This window comes from Camelus ferus, chromosome 18 (genome assembly GCF_009834535.1).
Source record: "Camelus ferus isolate YT-003-E chromosome 18, BCGSAC_Cfer_1.0, whole genome shotgun sequence".
NCBI classification, from domain to species: domain Eukaryota; kingdom Metazoa; phylum Chordata; class Mammalia; order Artiodactyla; family Camelidae; genus Camelus; species Camelus ferus.
The window spans coordinates 9,122,594-9,144,808 of NC_045713.1; the positions used below are offsets into that span (position 1 = coordinate 9,122,594).

The 22,215-nt window shown below is 61.2% G+C and overlaps 1 protein-coding gene and 1 long non-coding RNA gene across 7 annotated transcripts in view; one reads left to right on the top strand and one right to left on the bottom strand.

Moving 5' to 3' along the window:
- MAD1L1 (mitotic arrest deficient 1 like 1) overlaps window positions 1-22,215 on the bottom strand; it is a 271,894-nt gene that overhangs the window by 162,920 nt on the left and 86,759 nt on the right. Inside the window, exon 2 of one of the 6 annotated variants that reach the window (XM_032459894.1) lies at window positions 16,554-16,636. The exons of the other annotated variants lie outside the window; for them this stretch is intronic. Coding sequence (XP_032315785.1) covers window positions 16,554-16,591 — 38 coding nt within the window. The 5' untranslated portion in view covers window positions 16,592-16,636. The remainder of the gene's footprint in view (window positions 1-16,553; window positions 16,637-22,215) is intronic. 6 annotated transcript variants of the gene reach the window in all.
- LOC116657501 lies at window positions 6,475-16,752 on the top strand. The gene is made up of 3 exons (XR_004312621.1): window positions 6,475-6,678; window positions 7,692-7,694; window positions 16,740-16,752. It is a non-coding gene; the product is annotated as an uncharacterized LOC116657501 (long non-coding RNA).

Below are 22,215 nucleotides of genomic sequence, written 5' to 3' on the forward strand. Positions count from 1 at the left end.
TGCCCGGATGTGCTCAAGACGTCCGCTCGTGTGTCGTCCAGCACACCTGTACAAGGACATGTACCTCAGCCTTGTCTGTGGTGGTGAAAACTGGCCGCCACCCAGACGGAGTTGCCATCGCAGCCCACGCTCCGCCTGCAGTGCCTGACACCTGCTGACCGCCTTCTGTTTGTCTGTACTCACTGAAGCACCCACTGCAGGACTTGTTCTGGGGGTTTTGCCGAGGGCACCGAGGCACAGACCCACCGCACCTGCCAGGTACCCTTTACCTGGGCAGTTCCACACGCACCTGCTCTGTCGTCAGCCACGCCCCCGGCTCCCACCCCAGAGGTCGCGAACCCGGTTTCCACCCCCACGGTCTGCCCTGGCCCACTTGCCAGATGAGTGAGTCATCACACAGGTAGCCTTTGCGTCTGGCTGCTTTCACTCAGGAAAATGCATTCCTGCTTCATCTACGTTGTTCTTGAGTCAAGAGCTTGGTCCGTTTTATCACCGACCAGCATTCCAGGGTGAGGACGGGCCGGCTGGCTCATCCGTTCCTCTGCAGAGGGGCATCCTGGCTGCCCCGGTCTTGGTGATGGCGAACAAAACTGCTACGGACATTTGCGTCCAGGTCCCTGGGTGGACCAAAGCCTTCAGTTCACGTGGGTGAAGACCTAGGAGGGCAGCTGCTGGGGCCCGTGTGTGCCAGAACCGAGAGGAGCCTCGCGGCCTCCCCAGGCGGCTTTCCACGGCGGCTGCTCCCCGCTGCACCCCGCCAGCAAGAGGGAGCGCGCCTGCTGCTCCAGGCCTCACCGGCCAGGTACCCTTCACCTGGGTGCTGTGGCGAGTGTCTTAGATTTTGGCCATTCTGAGGGGGTGCAGGTGGTGCCTCGCTGCTGTTTCAATCCGCGACTCCCTGATGACACGTGGCGTGGGGGGTCCTGCCTTACGCTTGTTTGCCTTCTGTGTATGTTCTTTAGTGAAGTGTCTGTTCAGACCTCTCACTCGTTTTCAAATTAGACTGCTTCTTATTGTTGAGTTTTAAGAGTTCTTCCTGTATTTTTCGTACACTTTTATTATCAAATACGTGATTTGCAAACATTTTCTTCCGGTTTCTTGTGTTTTCATTCACTTCAGAGTATCTTTGACAGAGCAAGAGCTCTCAGCTTTAACGAAAGCAAATCGATCAATTTTTTACTTTCGTGGATTGTGCTTCTGGTGTTACACCTAAAAAAACTATTGTCAAACCTAAGGTCACACAGATTTTCTCCGGTATTTTCTCCTAGAAGATGACAGGGCCTTTTCAAGCGCTGAACCAGATAACGCGCACACAGCAGCACTCAGCCCAAGCCGAACGTTCAGGCCTGCTCGCTTGTAAAACGTGCGTACTTTCTGAACAACTCCGCTTCTAAGAACTTCTCCTACAGGAGTGGTAAGTGATGCAAGCAAAGCTCCGGGGACATGTGTGTTGACCGAAGCGTCATTTACAACAGCGAACCAAAAAATGAAGACAAACATCTAACAGGAACAATTTGGTTAAATAAAGGATTCACAACGACAGTAATTCACTATCGAATTCATCAGACTGTACATCTGAAATACGTGTAGTTTGCTGCACAGGAACCACACCCCAGTAAAGGCGTTTAAAAAAACAGAAAGTAATTCACTGCCAAAAAGTCACATTTTAAAAGCGTAGTTAATGTGGAAAACGTTCACAAAAGATTAAACAAAATAAGAAGACCCAAGCCAGACACGCTCGGAGTGTTGCACTTTCCCTAAAACGACATCAGCCAAGTGCATACCTCACACGTGCGCGTGCCGGGGAGAGCCTGAGCCAGCAGGTCACCGCAGCGCCCACCAGGCAGAGGGTTACGGGAAACCTTCACCCTCACCTGTCCTGCTTTCTTCTCCTGCGCTGTCAAGTGCTCCAAATGGAAACGCACCCCTTTTGTAAGCAGAATTTTACAGAGTTATCCAAATAACAGCTGCCATCTTCTTCACCTCCCTCCCGCCCTCCCTCCTTCCTTCCAGCGTGGAAGCGAGGCGTCCAGCACGAGGAGCAGCAGACGCAGCAGCCCCGCGGGGAGAACCACTCCTGCCACTCAGAGCCCCCGCCTCCCTCCCGCACACGACGGCGCTGGTCCTGCACACACAGGTTGGGGCCAGGGCCCTCCCCAGGGACCCACAAGAAGCAGACTGGCCCTGCTCAGAGGAATTCGGGGTGCTGGCCAGTCACAGTCAGGGGCTGGGGGCACCCCCGAGCAGACTTCAATTAGCAGGAAAGGCCCAGGATGAACACATCATGTTACCAGCTGGACAGCCCAGCTGGACTTCTCCCAAAGACCCGAAAATTCAGAGAGAGAAACGGGACACACAGACCCGCCACAGATGGCAAGTGTCACCCTGGAAAAGAAGACAATCCCTAAGGCCAGGAGGGCAGTGCTGGGCCGGAGGCCGCAGACCCACCGGTCCACAGCACCATCCCCAGGGCCCCGCAGGACCCACCCAGAAGCAGAACGCAGCTCTCACTGTGTAACTGGGCCCCGCCCTCAGCAAGGAACACTGACCACCCACGAGTGTTGACACTGGTTAGAGCACCCGCCCCAAGCCCCATCCATTCAAGCGAGAGGAGAGAGACAAAAAAAGGGACGCAGCAGATTCAACAACATGCTGACCAGGGCTGAGTGGCACGGAGAGCAGCCTGGCAAAGGACAGGGACGGAGCTGCTCTGGGAGACGGGGTGGCCGGGAAGGGAACATTTGTGAGGAGCCAAGAGAAACGCCAGGGAGCATGCTGCTGCCTTACCTGGCCAGAGAATGTTCCAGAAAGGGAGGCAGCCAGTGCAAAGGCCCTGGGGTGGGAGCAGGACCTGCAAGGGCAGGGGCAGCAGGGCAGCAGGAGCACGACGAAGCCAGAGAAGTATTATTCCTGAACCCCACCCTTCACCCCACGCCACAAATTCCAGGTGGACAGTGGCTCTAAATGTAAAATGTAAGAAACAAAGCTCTTTGAAAACACACAGCAGAGTATTTTCCTGATCTATGTAACCAAAGATTTTTTTTAAAGACACAAAAAGAGGTAACAACATAAGACAAATTTGATAAATAAGATTCAAAATTAAGAACTTCTATTACTCAAAAGACACTGATGAGAACACCGGAAGTAAGCCACATACGGAGAGAAGGTGTTTGCTATGTACACACGTACACACAGAGACCATATAAAAAACTCCCGCAGATCAGCAGGTGTGTGACGCAACCACCCAAGAGGAAAATGGGCAGAGGGCTTGACTACGCACATCCCAGACAGACAACGTCCCAACGGCCAGTAAACATCCAGACAGGCGCTGAGCCGCACTGGTCATCGGAGGAACAGGGGAGGGGGACACACGAAGGAAGCACTAGCCCTGCCCCCAGGACGCGTCACGTACCTGAAAGCACCAAGCGCGAGTGAGCCTGGGGGTGGCCAGATGTCGGGTCAGCGCCGCCGGGGGCCTGGGGACACGCCCCGCACACACACACACACACACACGGGGTCTGACGACCCAGCGGCCCCGCTCCTCAGTCTCTGACACGAGCACCGGAGACGGGCGGGGACGGCCAGGGCGGCGCGGCCCACGAGCACCCCGACCGAAGACCCCCACCCTGAATGCCCACCAGCCGTAGGGGGTGTTCAGAGAACGACGGTACAGCCACCAAATGCAACACTGCACAGCAGTGACAGCGAGTCAGTGACGACCACACGCGCGTGAGCAGAGGACAGCGTGTCACGAGCTCACGGCCCAGTCATGTTGGATCAAAACAGGCAAGACTGGTCTGGGGCTGGCGGCCAGGCCGGTGACTCCCAGGATCGGGGGAGGGAACTGGAGGGCGGGGGGGCTTCAGGGGCTGGTGATCTTCTGCTTCGTGATTTGGGAGCCGGTTTCACTGCTCACGGATCATTTGTGTTTTTCTTATACATGCTACACGTCAATAAAAAGTGACGTACATAAAGGTAATGTTTCAAATTTAAAAGTCATTAAGTAGCAAAAATTATTGTAAAATATGTTTTGAAAGCTTTTGCTTGAAGGAGAAGCACACACTCCTCCTCCATCCAGCCTTCCTTTAATTTCAAAGCAGAAAGGCAGCAGGCCCTGCAGGGAGGGTGCCCAGCGCTCCCAGACATATGCAGGGCTTCATCTTCTGGGGACACGGGAGCAGCACCGGCTGTTGCTAAAAAAGAAGACAATGAACAGGAGGGAGACTGAGGGAGAGCAGCAAGCCTGGTGAGGCGGGAGGCAGGTCCCCAGACAGCCACCTCCACGACCTGCCTGCTGCCGGCACACAGCACCGGGCACGCACACCGAGCACGCACACCGAGCACAGGCTGGGTGGGCGCTGTCAGGACTCCGCAAAGGACTCCAGAGCAGGGGCCAGGAGGAAGAGCCAGGCTGGAGCCACAGACAGGCGGCAGCAGGGGGACAGTGGTGCCCACAGCACGTTCAATGGCAGCAGAAGGCAGGGACCGGGTGGCTGGAGATAGAGGCGGGAGGGCGGGGTCTCCCCAGGGGAGGCCGTGGTTCTGTACAGAGCGGGGAGCGCACTGCGGTGGGAAGGGTCTGAGAGATGTGTCAGAGCCGGGCGGAGAAGACAGGGTCCCAGGGACACTCAAATCCAATTGCTCCGGACCTGCAGGCATCCGATGTGTCACGCTGTCTCGGAGGTCACAAAAAAGTAAGCAAGCACCACAGCCAGGCTGGCGTGCGGACAAAGCCGGGCAGGCTGCAGGCCCTGCGCAAAGGAAAGGTGCCGTCCAGACCCGGACAGGAGGCCCCCAGGGACCCCCTCCAAGAGACTGCCAATCAGAAGGCCGTCCCAGTCGGCCAAAACAAGGACTCCCAGAAAGAAAGGGGCATGACCCCCTGTGCGATCAGGTACAAAGCAGTCGCTCTTGAGCACATGGGCTGTGAGCGTCCCCTCCCAGTGCCGTCACCTGCAGACAACACGTCAAATCTGGCTCCAAGACTCACACAGCCCCATGTCTGCAGTGATCTTGCGTTCTGGCTCTCGTTACCTGCAGGGCCCATGTCTCTCCCATGGGGCCTCCCCACTGGGTTCCGCATTTTGCACTTTCCTGCTGCCCTTCTAGGATGTCACTGGCACACCCACCTCCCACTCCACTTGCTGTGTGCAGGGGCACCGGGGACACAGATCCAAAGAGGGCGCCCTGGTTGTAGATGTCCCCTAAGACAGCTTCACGTGCTGCAGGACAGCAGGGAAGCCCTCAGCAGACAGCAGAGACCAAGACCAGGGTCACGTATGCCCAGACTCAGCTGGAGAAGAGAAGCTGCCCTAAGAACCTTCTTGGAGACATTCCAGGCAGACCAGTCAGCTCAGCCCCCTCCAAGGAGCCCAGGGATGGGCACAAGGGGACGGGCTTGCTCAGCTGCGGCCCGAACTGGGGCTGAGTGGACAGAGCTGCACAAAGCGCACTGGTCAGAACATTGGCTCCAAGCCCATCTCCAGCCCCAACGGGCCTGTGGCTCCAGGCGAGGGGCCATACAGGAGCTTCGACTCAGACGACTTCAGAGGGGCGTGGCCGGGTCTGGGTGGTAAGAAGCCCCGGGCCTGGGGCATCGGTCAGGCTCTGCACACGGGAGTCCCGCTGGTCCACCCACCAAGGAGGCTCAGTTCAGTGAAGAACAGGAGAGCTCAGGCCCCCTAAACTGTGTGCAAACGAGGGTGGGGACAGGGAAGAGGCGCCATGCCAGGGCCACAGAGAAAGGAGACCCAGACCCTGGGGCTGCCCAGCAGGAGGGGCCGCACCCGGCAGCATGTGGCCCCGCACGGAGCATGGAGGCCAAGTCCTGCAGCAGCTCTCCACCGTGTGTCACTGTCACGTGTGTGCGCACACGCGTCTGTCCTGCCTGGCTGACGGCTCAGGAGAGTGAGCTACACTGAAGAGGCCCACCCGCAAAAGAACCCCAAACTGTGCATCGCGGTGGAGCTCCAGACGCCAGGGATACAGGAGGAGGAGCCCAGCCACCGGGGCGCTCCCTGCGACCAGACCGATGGCGCAGAAAGCCACGCTTCTCACCAACGCCATGCGGGCACTGAGGACGGGACAGGGGCCAGGCAGGCCGCCAGGTGGAGGGAGAGGAGACCTGAGACCAAACACGTCGGGGGTGTTGCCCTCAAGGGGGTCCCGACAGGAAGGTTCCGCAGGCACAAAGCCAGCGCCAGGGTGACTCTCCCACCCTGGACCGAGGCGCCCACCTGCCCCTGCGCTGGGAACGCTGGCCGAGCTCTCACCCACTCGGCTCCGAACCTGGTGAGCCCCGGGGCGGCTGCTCTGCCTCGTCAGCATTCGGCAGCATGGCGCTCCTCCTCTCTCGTTTGCCTTCCTTTGTGCTACAGAGATAAGTAACGTTTCTAATCTCTGCTATCGTCCAGCTGCAAACGCTTGAGCATTTTTTTTATTTAAAAAGTAAAATCTCATTTTAGATTTGCAAGAGAGACAGCTATCCACATACGTACTAACAACCTGCCACCCAGAGGCCAGGCGGGCCCTGCGGACAGAAGGGCACACGTCACGGGGGAGCCACCAAAGCCCCAGACACCTGAATAAGACCCACGTCGCCAAAATTCCTCTAGACACACGCAGAGGCCTCCCACCCACCGTCACCTCCTGCCGACCGTCTGGAGGCATGAGCGACCAGTTCTGCGGGGAACCACCTCTGGGAGGCCACGCAGGACCCCCAACAAACTGGCTGCTCCTTGCAAGGACCCCTCCACGGGCCGACCAGCCATGAGAAGGAAGAGCATGGGGCCACGGGGTGCAGCAGAGTCAGCGAGGGGCCGGGGCTGAGCGCACACACCTTACTGCCTGAAGGCCACAGCCTCTCTGCAGGCAGGGGCTCTCACACTTCACACAACGCCTAGGCCTGTTTGGGGACAGCATTCGGCCATCACCCCCCAACAGGTGGGGACGAGAGTAATCAAGCAGAGCAAGGGGTGCCCAGAGCACCTTCCAACCACAGCAGCCAGCCAGGGGACAGGGCAGAGTGACAACGCCCACCGCACCCTGGACTGGCACCTGCGCACTTGTCTAGTCCTGCAGCCCCAGGAGAGGAAGCAGCAGCGTCTGGGCCCAGCGCCAGGGCAGGGGTCAGAGCTAAAAGGCGGTCCCACCAGGAGCTTCTGAAGATGAAAACCCTGCCTCCTGGTGGGTGGTGACAGCGGAACCTGGACTTCATAAGGTCCGAGGGTCCTGCCGGGACCACCCAGCCAAGGGTGCGGCCCTGCAGTGTCCGGCCCCTCCCCGCCTCCTGGCACGGCGGGAGCCGGGCACTGTCCGTGGCGCTGGGCCTGGCTCACAGCAGGGAGTCCTTCCACACAGCCGCCCTGACAGCACACAGGAAGCAGGGCGAGCCTGAGACACTCAGACAAGTCTGCCTGAGCCTCGGTCGGCCTGCGTATCTTACCTCATCTTGGCAACTTGTTCTGGTTTTATCAACATCTTAAAAAGTTACTCTGACCCTGGAGGGGCTGGAGGGCAGCACATGAAACGTCTCCGCTCACAGCAAACGCAGCCCTAGGCGCTCACCTCACCCTCACCCTCACCTTCATTTCCCAACACACCTGAGAGCTGGCGCCCTGTGTTAAACTTTTATCATTTCTGTACGAGCTCAGTTATCAGCAGAGTCTCATTTGCACGTGTCAGAGGAAGAGAGAGTCACCTAATTAACCACTTTCCCATCAAACAAAGCAAGGGGCTGTACGCCCATTTCTCCTCCACTCCAGCTTCCCACCCGCTGAAACCCCCTCCCCTTTAGTCAGAGAAGACTCCTCCTCCTCTGTCATTGGGGGCTGGAAAAACTCACGCCAATTACAGGGATTTTAAACAGGCCAACGTACACACTGTCCTTCTCGCTATAGGACCTGCCACTGAGGGGAGGCCCCGACCACGGAGCGGGCTCTGCTCCTCCCTGAAGTCCCCACCCTGGAGGCTGTTCAGACTGGAAGGAACAGATCCTCTCTGCCGCCAACACAGCAACGTGAACAGATGTCACCGCGCTCACCGGCTAGGCCGTGCTCTCTGCGGCCCCCGAGCCAGCACAGGGCCTGACACACACTCCGAACCACATGGAAGATGGAAGGGGCGCGAGCTCCGGGCAGACGGCAGGGCTGGAGCCAGGAGGCCTCGCTCGCCCAGAGCCTGACCTTGCCAGTGAGCCTCTGACCCCGCATGTACCATGGAAATGAGTCTACCCACCAGCAGAGGCCGCGGTGAGGGCACAGGAGAGAACCAAGTCCTGGCACGGTCAACACACGGTGGGTTCTCAGCGGACACCAAGCCTTGTAGCTGCAGTCACCACCAACATGGCATACACTTCAGTCCAGACGTGACCCCAGGTCACCCAAAGATGGCATCACCCCGCTCCTCCAGAGGTGGGAGGTCAATGTCTGGAACAGGCGCTGCAGATGGGCACTGCACCCTCTCCAGCTCCAGCCCCACAACCCGAAGGAGAGAGACCTGCACGGCACCAGCCCCCTGGAGTCAGCCCTGCAGGGCCCTGTCACACAGGCTCGCCCCAGCCACTCCTTGTCCCCTCTGCCTGGATGTCTCCACAAGCAGCCACTCCTACTTGTGCTCAGGTCTCGACCTCAGTGTCCCCCGCTTCCTCGGGGGGGGCAGTCGCTGACCCCCCCCCAACCTGACCAGCGCCCTCACAGCCACGCAGTCCTCACCTCTGCCGCCTCCGTGTGTGGTCCTGCAGGAGACACACGCTCGGCGAGGCCACGGGCCACGTCATGTCTGTCCCTGAGCAGGCAGCGTCCGGTGCATGCAGCTCAGTGAACACGCTCCCATTTGAGCGAAAAAATGGAGGAGGAAAAGGGTGGAGTAGGGGGTAAGTAAAGCATCCCTGAGAGGCCGCCGGCACTGGACACGCTGTGCGGAGTGGGGCCCCGGGAATCAGATGACGCTGCTGGACCGGCGCACGGTGGGCCCGGACGGCCCAGACACAGCCCAGAGGCTCCAGCTCTCTCTCAAGGGCAGAACACTCAGACGAGGCCCCAGAGGGAGCTGCGCTGGGAAGAAAAGGGAGTGGGGGGGGCCCACTCCCCACCAGGGCACCCCCATAGTGCACAGCTGAGCCACGGGGCCAGCATCCCTCCACATCCCCAGGGAGGCTGACAGTCACAGGCAGCGCCCTGGGCCCTGGAAACACGGTGGGGAGCGCACAGCCATGGGAGGAGGTGGCCCCGGAGCCCAGCAGAGAATTAAATCTGCAGCTGGTGTCTGGACACCACCGACGAAGGTAAGTGTGCTCCTGAGCTGCCCGGAGCTAAGCATCCCCAGGCACAGGGATGACGGGAGCTCTCCAGCCAAGCTGCCCAGCACGGCGGAAGCCATGCAGGCCGGCTCCTTGGGGGGAACGCCCTGAGCCCGCCTGGTCCCTCTAATGGAGAGCCAGCACCGACAACTCCAGGACACACCAGAGCCACGGGGTGGCGCACGCACCACCACACTCTCCCGGGAGAGGAAGACTGGAGTGTCAGCAGCAGCGTGCATTTATAGGCAAAGCTCCCCACACAGCAGCTCTCTGGGCCAAATGAGTCCCCTCCTCACTGAATTCTTAACCTGAAAACCAACCACCTTACACTGAGGCGCCTCATTCTGACGCCAACGCCTGTTCTGTAGAAGCCGGCGCCACGACGTCCCACTGCGATTTCCCCAGCCCAGGGAGCTCAGTGTGCGCCAGGCACATAGGCCATCCCAGTCCCCACCCTGGGGCCTCGAGCCACTGCCCCCCCTTTCCCTGTGGTGCAAACAGCAAGACTGACCCCCAAGCCCAGCGGCCGAGGAGTCATAGATCCCAACAGGGCACTCTGCCTGGGGTGCAGGGCAAGGCAGCTCTCCCTCCTGAACACTGCGACACGAGGATCACACAAGTCTGTCACAGGCCACCCAAGGACGGAGTCCTGCCTCTATCCATGAGCCGGACGCCGGGTTTTCCAAAAGCCGTCCAGTGGTGAGAGGCTGGCTCTGCCACACATGACTCCCACGACACAGGCACGGCCCATCTGTGGCATGTTGTGAGCAAATGGAGAAAGACGGTCCCTGCTGCCCAGGAGCTGACCCTCCACGGAGGTCAGCTACAACCAGGTGGACAGGGGCCACATGCCATAAAGGGAGTGAGGCCGAGGGCTGGCCGCATGGCGTGGTTACAGAGGGCTTCGACCAGGCTTGGGGAACGGAGAGGGTCGTGGTGGGCTCCGGGAGCGGCCTGAGAGAGGCTCCAGAACCACAGGCCGGCAGGGGCCCACAGGTCCAAGGGGCGCTCAGATTCCAGAGAACACGGGCCCTGCGCCACGGCAGCGATGGCAGGGGAGTGACCGAGTCTGTAGGCTGCCCTCCAGAGAAGGGCCGGGGGACAGGAGCAGCAGCAACCCGGCGCAGGTTTAGATGCAACTGGGGGTGGACAGGGTGGAGGTGGAATAGCACCGCGCAGAGCGAGCCTGCACCGTCTCGCAGCCAGCAGGTCCACACCCTGGGAAGGTCCTTCTGCAAAACAGGCAGGGACAACAGAGCTCCTGCAGGTGTGGCTGCCCCTGACAAGGGGGACTCGGGGACAGTTAAAGCCCCCTGCCCTCTCTCCCCAGAATCCCCAGCTCACCCCCTCTCACCAAGGCTGAGCAGTCCTGTCCCTCCCAGTCACAGTCCTGGAACCATGCATCCTCCACAGCAGTGTCCTCTCGGTAGCCAGGGCATCCAGCCAGCATCACCACACAAGCCCCCAGCTCGGGCCCCCCGGGCGGGGCCGGCCGCCCTTCTCTCTCCTCCCCCTCCCTGCCTGCCTGCTTCTCCAGGCCCCTCCAAACTCTCAGGAGGCAGAGAGAAGGGACAGCACAGGAGAACACCACGAGCGTCCCCACCTCCTGGAGCTGGCACTGGCCCCTCACGGGTGCGCACACTGGCCCCTGGGAAGCCTGCACTGACCTGGTCCCCCCATAGCTCTGCCAACTAGTGCACCGCAGACCCTGCCCGGGACGAGTGGCAGTTCGGTCCCTGCTGGATCAGTACGGCGAGGTGGGACCGAAGACAAGCCCAGGCCCCTGTGAGGCCTACAGCTCGCTCCCAGAAAACACACGTCACTTTGCCCCCACCTTCCTTCCCTCCCGGAGCCCCAGTTCCCTCAGCCGCCCCCAGTGGGCCCGCACTCCCTCTCCCTCCCTTCCCTCCCAACTGCACACACCTGTCTTTAACCCCCATGAACACAGGCCCCTGGGATCACCTGCCAAGCCTTCTGTGTTTCTCTTGAGGCCCCGCTTCCACCTAGTTTAAGCACTGAGGATGGAACACTGTTCCTCTCTGTGGGGGAAGGGGTGGCAGACACAGAGCACATGAGCCTCCCTCCTGGGAGCCCCTTTCCTCCTCCTCTCCTCCCTCTGCCTCCTTCCTCTTGCCCTCTCCCACCTCCTCCCTTCCCCTCCCCTCCTCCCTCTTTCTCCTCCCCTCTCCTCCCTCGTCCTCCTCGGGCCCAGGCCCTCACACACTGGTGTTCAGGCACACTCTCGGCAAGGCCCACCAGGCGGTCCGCCACCTTGTTTGGAAAGTGGAAAAACGTGCCTGCAGCCCGTAGGGCCCCCATCAAAACTAAAAAAGAAGAAGCCCCACTTTAATTTCTGGAGTTAATGCAGTGCCGAGGTGACCGTCCCACACTGACAGGACAGACTGGGACTACGAGGTGTCCAGGCCAAGGCCTGGCTCTGATTCAGCCAGGGACGGAGTCATCCTCCCGCCTGTGAGGGGGTCCCGCTGTGGCTCTCCTGCTCCCATCACCAACAGACAAAAGGGGTTCTTGATGGAGACCCTCTCAGGCCTGACCCAGCACCAGCTGTGCGTCAGACCTTGGGGACCCTGGGGATGCTGAGATCAATGTGCCCCGTCCCCCCTTGAGGAGCTGGTGGAAGGAAGGGCCAGTGAGGGCTGGGGTGAGTTCTCATGGAGGACCCGCCGGGAGCACTGAGCGGGCCGGCCAGCCGGCCGGCCAGGCTCCCACACCAGGACAAACACGGGACAGCACAGCACCAGCCTCTCGTTGACCGCTGCAGCCAGCTCCAACGGACGGAAGGGCCATCAGTCAGTGAGACCCCACTGCGGGTGAGTCGGGGAGGGAAGGCCCGAGCAGAGGCAGCTGGGAGTCCACAAGAGACAGGGGGCACATGGGGCCACGGCAGGGTCTTCCCTGCTTCATCGCCTCCCACCTGAGCCCCTCCCCGCCACAGCCCCTCACCTGCAACCGCGTTCACTCGAGCAGCAAGCATCCTATACCCACCCAAAGGCTGCGCCTGTGAGCTGTCTTCTCACCACGTGGCTTAACCGCGGTGCTCTGGCGCCTTCCCTCTTTAAACAGCCACCGCTGCCACCGACAGCCCCACCTCCACTCTGGTCAACAGCACACGGCCTCAGCGGCGTCCCTGGGGCGCTGACACCCCCACCTCTCCCTGGGCCTCCGACCTGTGCCCCCTTGGCACCAGCTGGCCTCTCACCCACTGGCCACGCTCGCAGGCACGTCCTCTCACCTTTCAGGGCCTTCAGCCTGGCGCTCAGCGGCCCGGCCCGGCCCACCGTGGTCCCTCTGTGGTCCTGCCCGCAGGTAGGGTGCTGTCCCTTCACCGACTGACTCCCTCAGCAGGCCCGGCCACCCAATAAACATGCTTACGGTGACTGAAACCCCAACAGCTCTCATCCTCAGGATGAACCTAAACAGGGTTCACTCCACAAGGCCCCAGATTTCAACCGGAGCAGGTGCACCAACATCCTGGGTCTCGTCTGACTCCCACTCAGAACCAGCAGAGAAGGCGCCGCCATCCCTGCTGGGCAGGCGAGGAAACTGAGGCACCCAGAACTTGCCAGAACCAGCCAGTGTTCTGCCCCCAAGGATCTCAACCCTGGACAGACGTCCAGGTTGCCTGCTGGGAAGGGCTGCTGGGTGGATGGAAATGGCAGTGGTCAGGGCCCCTGACTCCTCAGCTGCCGCCCCAGATCTGGGGCCAGCGTCCTGGGGATGCCGTCTTCGGGCTGCATCCACCTGGCAACGCCCAGGGCCCCGTGGCACAGAGCACCCAGGCCCTGGACGACAGGAGACACTCACAACCTCCAGGATGCCCCGTCTGACTCACCTGGCATGGAGGGGACGAGGCGCCCAACCAGGTGCTCAGAAAAAAACTATTTTAAAACCTGCTGACCAAAAAACCCCAAAATGGATAATTTTAACATAAAAGCGAACGCTGGAGATTTTCATTATATACAACATTTCTATTAAAGCAGAACAAACTCCGGGCTATATCGAACCAGTTCCGCTGGGATCTGTGTCCGCCGTGACCCACTATTCAGGCTCCGTCTCATTAACATAGAGGCTTAATTGGCATTTCATGCCTGCATTGTGTCCCGGGGATGAGCGAGGTGTAATTATGGTAAAGAGAGCGCTCCACCGGCTCTGGCTCCATTCATGTCATTCATCGCGTCAGAATGAGCACAGATGTTCCGCCCGAGGACAGAGAGGAAGATGAGTGGCTTTCAAATGACACTTCTTTAGTTTAAAACTTCATTTAAAATAAAAAGTTATTTAAGTGAAATTTACAACACAGCGTTCTCCTCCCTTTGTTTTACTTGCAATAGGGCATCAACGTCAAAGGCTGGTTCCGCTTAATCTGATTTCTCATTTTCAGATGAACATCTGTGTTTAGGTCTGAAAAGCTTTGTGGAAACATACGGGACCTGAAAGGGCCCGAACAAGGCCTGCCTCTGCAAACACTTGACCGCCAGGAAGGCCCGCCTTCACAGGGGCCCAGGGTTGCGGGCGGGGGTGCTGCTCTGGCTCCCTCCCCACCTCAAGTCGCCAAGGAACTTCCTGCTCTTCAGAGTGGAGACCTCGGAAGCAGCGCCCCCAGGCAACCACTCAGGCTCAGGGCTTCCTCCAGCCAGCAGTGGTGCGCGTGGTGGCCTCCAGGGAGATGGCCCATCAAGTTCTGCTCCTCCTCCCACGGTGTGTGGACACCAGCTGCTGTGGGGACCTGGTCCCCAGGGCTGGACAGGCAGGGACCCCACATCCACCCCCGGCTCAGAGCCCCAGGCACAGCGGAACCACTCTGGGTCCCACAAGGGACAGGCCTACCTCCAGGGCCCCCAGTGCCAGGCATGCCACCTTGAGGGGACACGTGAAGGCTGGGCCCCAGCTATGCTCCTGAACTGGCCCCCAGATGTCAAGCAGATGGAGACCTCCTCACGTCTCAGTTTCCTCTCTGCCCACGTGGACAATACCCGAGCCCAGCTGCCCACAAGCCACTGAGGGCAGACCCAGAAGCTGGCACAGAAAGCAGTCTTGGGTGCACGCGACAGGAATAAAGCCCCACCCTCAGCCCCATGTCAGTCAGGCCCAGTGAGGACACTCAGAAATGGGGTTCCCAGGGGCTGCGGGAGTCAGAATTCCTGAGCCAGGAGGAGTGGGGACGATGGGCCGCGGGGACAGCCCCACAGCCCAGCTGCTTTCCCTGCTGTCCCCACACGGGAGCAGGTCAGTCTTCTCGGCAGCCACCTCCTGGGTACCAGGGCAAGGTCAGCACAGAGCCCACAGCCGCAGCATGGGTCTAAATAGTCTGAAACACGGCTACGTTTTTACAGCACTGTATTTAAAAATCTCTAAATAAAACCCATGAAGCGTGTTGCAATAATATACATTTTTTAAACTCACTAATTGAATGTTGCCATTACAAGTACTATTTTGGACCATCTGCTAAATATGTAATTTAGAAATTAAGATTCATATCTTATGAGATACACTAATTACTCCTTTGAATCCATTTGGTTACTTTCTGAACACACACAAGTCCTGCAGTTTGCAAGGACCATCGCCCCCCGCATCATGGTGCAGGTCAGGGAGCTCGGCACGGCCATGACGTCCCCGGGGCCCACGGAGGAAGGGCAGAGCAGGTCACCAGGCCACGCCTTCCCAGGCTGGGAGTCTGTTTTGGCCTTTTAAAGGTGACAGGAATTTCTGTGTGTCAAACCAAGGCCTTCCATCAAGGGCTCCCACTCGGTGACTGTGCAGTTTATCCAAGCCCACCCTCCCAACCCCTCAGATATTCTCACAGCCCCTCCAGTGGCCAGGCTGCGACTTAGCGACCACGCTGCACCCCGAGCCCCGGCACACAGCGCACACACCCACGACGGCCAAGGCTGTCCCCAAACCCCTCGTCCGGAGCCAGGCCCCAGCGGGAGGTGGACACCGGGGGGCTTTGTGGGTCGCGGAGCAGCAGCCCCGTACCTCCTCTGTGTGCTGCTCTACTTCTACTGACAGGACCCAAGGAAGAGCTCACTTCTGACCTCACGACACAGCAGGGATCAGTCTGAATGACACTAACCCCACTCCCAGCGCAGGCAGCGGTTCTTGGCCTCCAATGTCTCTCTTCCGTCCTGGGTAAAATTTGCCTTGCTGAAGGAGCCTTTGTTTCAGGCTGTGAAGACGCCGTGGGTTCCTCCATGGGTTTAACCAACCAATACACATGGTTTCTGGGCCCAGACCCCCCACCTGCCCTGCCACCAGCCCCAGCAGAGGGGCCAGGACACACATCGCGAGGAAGATGCTCACACCACTCACACCAGTTCCCAGCAGAACAAAGCAACACTTGTTACCCAAACAAAGTGTATCAACCGGGTCCTCGAGTCACTTTTCTCTCTCCCACTGCCTTGTGTCCTGCGTACAACCGAAGGGAGGAAAAACTGACCAGGAAACAGTGGCGGGTAGGAAGGCAGGAAGAATCTGAAGGCGAAGGCCCCGGACGTGACGAGGCTGCGTGCCCAAGGAGTGCCCCAGTGGGGGCCGAGGCGAAGCGAGGGCGAAGACAGAGCTGCCACCAGCAGGGCCCCCGGAGGCGAGGCGGGGCTGAAGGATGGAGGGGGCTGGGCAGACCCGGCTTCTGCCCACAGTCAGCCACCAGTCAGAGGCAGAGCCAGGTCAAGACTGGCAAACACCAGGCTCCACTGCCCGCCCTCCACACGCCGCCCACTCCCTGCGGCAGGACGAGCTTCAAGGTGGCGACCCCGAGTGCCTGGCGTGGGCCCCAGCCAAGGAGCTACGCACTAGATGAACACGTGCACCATCTCCGTTCAGTCCCAAGAGAACTGGAATAAAGGAAAAGGCAGGCTGAGGGAGGAAAGACAGACAAATGACCTTGGGGCTTTCTCAGACTACTGAAGGACACAAAACCAAGCCGTCGGAAATCTGACCCTGACTCGGGAAATCAGAGGGAGGAAATGGGGTCTACTTGCCAGGCTTCTCACGTGAGAAACCCAGCAGCGCAGACAGGGAGTGTGTTCGGCAGGCCTGGGCGGGGAGTTGGGCCTCCACGTGCACCATCCACACCCCCATCAGAACGGCCGCCAAGGCCACGAGCAGCTCCTGGCCACACGGGGTGCCTGCAACTTCAGAAGGGCCCGTCCACTGGGAAAACGGCAGGCGGGTTCTCGTGGAGCTGACCGCTGCTGTGACCCAGCCACACCACTCCTGACCTGTGCACACTTACCAGCTCTGTCCACAGAGGGGCTGAAGGCGTGAACACATCTCCCACCAAGGTACTGGCTCTCCATCAACAGGAACCCGAGCGCCCTGGAAAAAGGGTCGATGCCATGAAAGGCGCAGAGACAATCCAAGTTCAGAGCATCGTGTGGCGCCGGGAAGGAAGGAAACACTCCAAACAAGACGGTGGGAGTCAGAAGAGCACAAGAGCCAACTGCAAAGAGCTCCCACAGGTCAGAGGTCAAAGGCCAAAGATCAGACCATCTGAGTAGCTCGGGGGCCGCACAGCGCTGAGCTCAATGAGACGCTGTCCGCAGTCCACGCCGGCATTAAACGACCGACGGAGGAAACGCGGGGAGAAGGGACGAGTCCCCCCCGAGAAGCCCGGCCCCGAACGCACCAGACAAGAGGGAAACGGACGACCCCCGCGCCCCACGGACGCGGCAGGCCGCAGGCGAGGCCCCCCAGCGAGCCCGAGAGCGAGTGCCCTGCAGGCCGGGAGGGAACGGGCTGTCGGCACGGTCCCGGCACGTCCCCGGGGACACTTCCTGACCACAGGGGAGCGCCCGGCCTCACAGCAGAGAAACAAGCAATCGAGGCCAGCAGCGCGGGAAACAGACGGCACCAACGCCACGCACCCCGCACGACGCGCAGAGGAGGCACAGTGTCTCTTCTGTGGTCTCACACCTCAGCCTGACCAGACGGAAAGTCACCCCTCAACACCGCGGCGATCTGCGGCCCCGCCACCCACCCCTTAGCCCAGCGCTCCTGCGCGTCTCGGCAGGGGAGAGTGGCGGGCGCAGGACAAGCTCAGAGACGGTCCGCGGATGCGGCGCACTGGCTGCGGCGGCCAGCACCCTGCCCAGCCGGCCTGAGCCCCGGCCGGCCTCCGCCTACGGCTCCTTCCCGGCGCCGCACCCCAGAGCTGGGTGAGAGGTGCAGCCTGAAAGAAATCAGTGAATAGGTGGCTCCGTTTGAAACGAACGTTGGAGGCTGAACAGGACCCAGCGTGATTCATCCACATGCTCCCTGAAGCACCTAAGATGCGCCCCTCAAGGGCAGGTTGCAACGAACGGTTCCTAAGCCAGCGAGGAGGAGCCCCGGTCTCCTTCCTCCTGGCGGGCAGGATGACTCAGCAGAGCGGGTGTGGGCGAGCTGGGGGACACGGTCAGGGGCACCCCAGCGGAGGTGACAGGAGGGGTGCGGAGGAGGTGCAGGGAGGACGGGGCGTGGATGAGCCAGCTCGGGGGCCTGCGGACACACGGGCACAGGGAAAGCAGGCCAGGCCACGTGCCGCACTGGTGAGGGTGGCTGCGCCAGCTGGATGTCAGAGGAGACCCAGGCAAAGGTGGGACAGGTCAGCAGATCTCAGGACTTCATGGTGGGGGAGACGGGGGAAGGAGTCCAGATATTCCAGAATGAGGGAAGGGCCTTAATCAAGGAGATACCGTCACCGCCATGCACGCAGGTGGCCGGCCGGGGCTCCGTCTGCAGCCTGGGCTCCTGACTACAGGAGTGCCTCTGGTAGAGAGGAAGCTGCGGGCCGCGAACAAGTGCTCGGACTAAGAAGGCTTCCGCCAAGAAGCAGCAGCCAAGGCGCACAAGGAGCGCCCCCGGCGGGGAGCATCCGGGCGCCACCCTGAGGGAGAGGGGACAAGCACATGGCTCTGACCCTGGCCACACAGCCTTCCTGAGGCCGGGCCAGGCGGGCCCCCGAGTCTGCCCCCAGTCCTGCTTAGTCACCAGAGCTGCTCCTTCCAGACAAGCTGGGCACGACCGGCCCAGGGGGCAGAGGGTCTGCACAGGGGGACTCTTGCCTCAACACAGCTTCCCACACAGCACAGGGAACACTCGCCCTCCAGAGCCGCAACACAGCAGGCAGGCAGCTGCCCCTGCCAGGTGACGGCGCGGGGACAGCACGCGTGAGGGCTCTTAGCACGATGTGCTTGTTTACCAACAGGGCGCCCTGGCCCTTGGGACTAAATCGTTCATTTCCATGCACAAGAACAGCAAGACAGCCAGCATCCTGGGCCCCTGGGCCCCCCGAGTCCCCTCCAAACACACTTAGTAACCACTGCCCCCAGAGAGGCAGCTCCAAGGAGCCAGAAGACCACACCCCCTGACCCCAGGGGCACTGAGAGGCTCTGTCCACCTGGGCTCCCGACACCCGCATCAAAAAGCCTGCCATTCCTGAACACCTGGCCTCAGGGCCGCCGCCCCGCCTGGGGAACAGAGCCACTCGACTCTCTAGGGCCCTTCCCACAAGCTGGCCTGCACCCAGCAGCTCAGGGCGCTGGTCTGACCTGCCGCAGTGAAGGCCATCCTCCCGTCTCCCTCCTGACAAGCACAGCCTCTTCCTGGGACTGTGAGGCTGTCAGCCTCAAATAAGCACGTACAGGACACACGGGCCAGGGCGTGCAGGTGCGTGCACGCGCGAGCGCACAGGGGGCGTACGCTGAGCGGCCCGAGCACGGAGGAATGACCTGGGGCCGGGGACCGGAGGCACAGCTGAGCGGCCCGAGCACGGTGGGAGGCGCACATCTCAGCCTTTTCTGCTCTTTTCTCCCAGACCAGCCCTGCAGAAGCCGGCTGACGACAGGCCGTCAAGGTCTAGGCTTCCCAGAACACGGGACTCGGAGCAGACACAGGAGGAGCTCCCCATCAGCCCTGCTCGGACGATGGTTCTGGAGGTGCATCCGGCCACTGCTCTGCCCCGCCTGTCCCTCGTGTCCCCGGAGGAGCCCTGGGAGGCAGGCTCTACCGACGACCTTCCCCTGAAGGCAGTGTGGGCACAGGCTGTGTTTCCTTCCAAACCAATGCCGGACGGAGGGAAAAGGGCGGCCCCCCCGCCGTGCGGGTCGTTTCACACACGGCCCCCCTCCCTCTGCCTTCTGTGCAGACCGGGCTCAAAGTCCTCGGCCAGGACCCCAGACTCCTTGTGCGCTCGCTTCAGCAACCAGCCCCTGGGAGACGCCGTCAGCCCTGCCCACCCGGGTCGGCAAGGAAGAGCCACGACCTCGAGCTGTGCGCCGAGCCCCACCCGGCAGCGACTGCAGAGCAAGGTCCGCCCAGCCGCGGAAGGCCTGCGCCGGCGTGTCCGTCTGCCGACACACTCCTGTCCCCTCCACTCTCTCCCGGTTTGAAGAATCAAAACAAGGGACCCAAACAAGGGCCCTCCCTCCCCAGTTCTCTGAAGTGAGAAGGTTCCGGGCCAGAGGCTGCCCCTTGGATAGTCGGGGCCCACCTCCCACTCTTCCAGACAGAAGCCCACCTGGGCACTTGGGGCAAGGTCGCCACAGCACATGCTTATTTAAATGGGACAAAGCTGGAAGATGCTACTCCGGTGGCTCTGAGACACAACTCTGGTGATTCAGGGCTGCCCCGGCCTGCAGGGCGTTCGGGCCCTCTGACCTGGTGGGAGGGCAGCAAGCAAAGCCGGGGCCCATACCTGGAGTCCGCTGCCGGTGTGGCCAGTGGAAGGACAAGGAGGGCAGGCGTGGGAGGTGGTCGGAGCTGAGCACGGGCGCTGCGCGGGGAGGAGAGCTCCACGCCAGCTGCTCTGGCTCTCCGTGTCAGCGCCCACAGCTCTGCGCTCCCCCTCCGCCCGACCACGGCCGCGGCTCCCTCTGGAAAGGCGTGCCCCCGGGTGCTGCCCTCAGTGCCCCTCGGAGATCACCATCAACGTCGCAGGCCGAGGAGTCGCAGCTCACTCCTCATCCCAACGTCTGATGCCAGCCTGGGCCTCCCCACTCCTGCTGGGCCTCCCTTCCGGAAGGCCACAGAGGCACCTCCAGTTCCCACACAGCCACTTTAAGCCCGGGGCCTGTGGGCAATCCCGTCCCTCCCCCCAAGTTCTCTGGATTAAAAGCTCAAGAGTTAGACACCCGAGAGCCCCCCCTGCTCTCCGCCCTCTGCGTCCGGGGGCTGCCACAGCCTGGCCCCACCACTGGACATCCCACACGACTTCCTGGAAGCCAGCACCCCTCTCCCACTGGTTTCCCACTGACCCACTCCCACCCCAACAGCTTGTCCTGTGTGTTAAGCCAAGTAACACCTGCATGAAGTAGAGCTCTGGTCACATTACCACCCCACCCCCGACTTCCCCCGGGCTGAAATAAGGCCACACCCCCGGGGTCAGCCCTCCCCAGCCACTACTGTGAGGCCCGGGACACCCAGAGGGGAGGAGGTGCCTGCAGTGTGGGCAGGGCTCCCAGACGCTGAGCCAAAGGACCCCCACGCGAGCGGGAGCACATCCCCAACCCTGGCCAGGCCTTCAGGGCCGTTTATGACAACCGCTCCCAGAAGCCGCCAGACACCAGGAGCTGTGTCTTCCATCGCTTTGTTTCCCCAACAACACAAAACCAAGGCTTTTTTAAAACATAAAACATTATAATTATTCTGGCGCATCATTCCAAGAGAGATTTGTACACAGGAGCACATGCCAGGAAAGGCGAGCTGGGGGGACCAAGACGAGAACACGGCCCGAAGCCCCGTGGCGCAGAGCTTCACACGGGAGAGGAGCGCGGGCCTCAGAGACGCGGCCCTCCCCCTGCCCGGGGCCGAGCGCGGACTCGGAGCGCCCTCCGGTGGGCCCGGCGCCAGACCATGCTGAGACGGCAGCCCGGCCAGGGCAGGGCGGCCTCTGCCGTGGGGCGACGTCTGGGGGCACCGCGGAGTGGAGCCCTGCCAGGACGTGCTCACAGAGACGCCGCTGCACAACCGGGCACCGAGGCGGGCGCGAACACCTGCCGCTGGGGCGTCACAGGGGGACCGGACACGCGGATGCGGGGACCACGGGGCTCCTGCGGGGAGCGTTCAAACCAGGCCAAGTGGACACTGCGGACGGCAGGCTCCCTGCGGGCAGCGACCACACAACAGCGTCCACAGGGCAGAACCAGACCACACAGCTCTAGGCCTTTCCAGCTCTGAGGTGGCACGGCGAGTTTGTGCCCCACAAATGGACAGCACCTCCGTTCTCACAGGAAGCGCAGGCACTGAGGACAGCTGTGAGGACGCGCCCCCCGTGAGTGCCGGAACTGCAGAGTTAGGTGCACGCGCTCCTCCCCGGAGGAGCGCGGCGGGGACGCCGGGAGACCGAGCGGGGCACACGCCGCCCAGCCTGGCAGAGCCGCGGCGGCCCTGACGTAGAGGCCGCAGGCGCCCCCGCTGAGCAGGCCGCGCACCGGCAGACCTTCAGGGCGAGCGTCTCCCCGTGCAACCTGGATGGTGCGGCCGGTTGGGGCAGCCCCCGAAGCACGGCCCGCGGCAGGCACCAGAGCCCCGAGGGTCTGCGTGATGCTCGGCAGGGCGGGGGCCTGATCACTATTTCTGTCCTGCCTCCCTTGCTGGCCTGTGAGCTCCGTGAAGCCAGGGACCCTCCTGCGCTATCTGCAGCGTCAAGGCAACTGCCAGGCACTGGCCAGAGCCATGCAGACAGACGGACGGACGGACGGAATAGAGGGGGCAGAGACAGGGCAGGGAGAGTCACCTACAGATGAAAACTGAGGGAAAAGTCCGGAAAACAAAACCCCCAGCCGTCAAAAGTGACGGCCCTGGTGGGAGAGAGGCTGCCGCCAGCTCACGGTGACGTCACCCAAGGCGGTGCGATGAGTCATCACCACCGTACTAATTTTTAATTTAAGCAATTAAATGAGAAGTAGAGAGAAAAT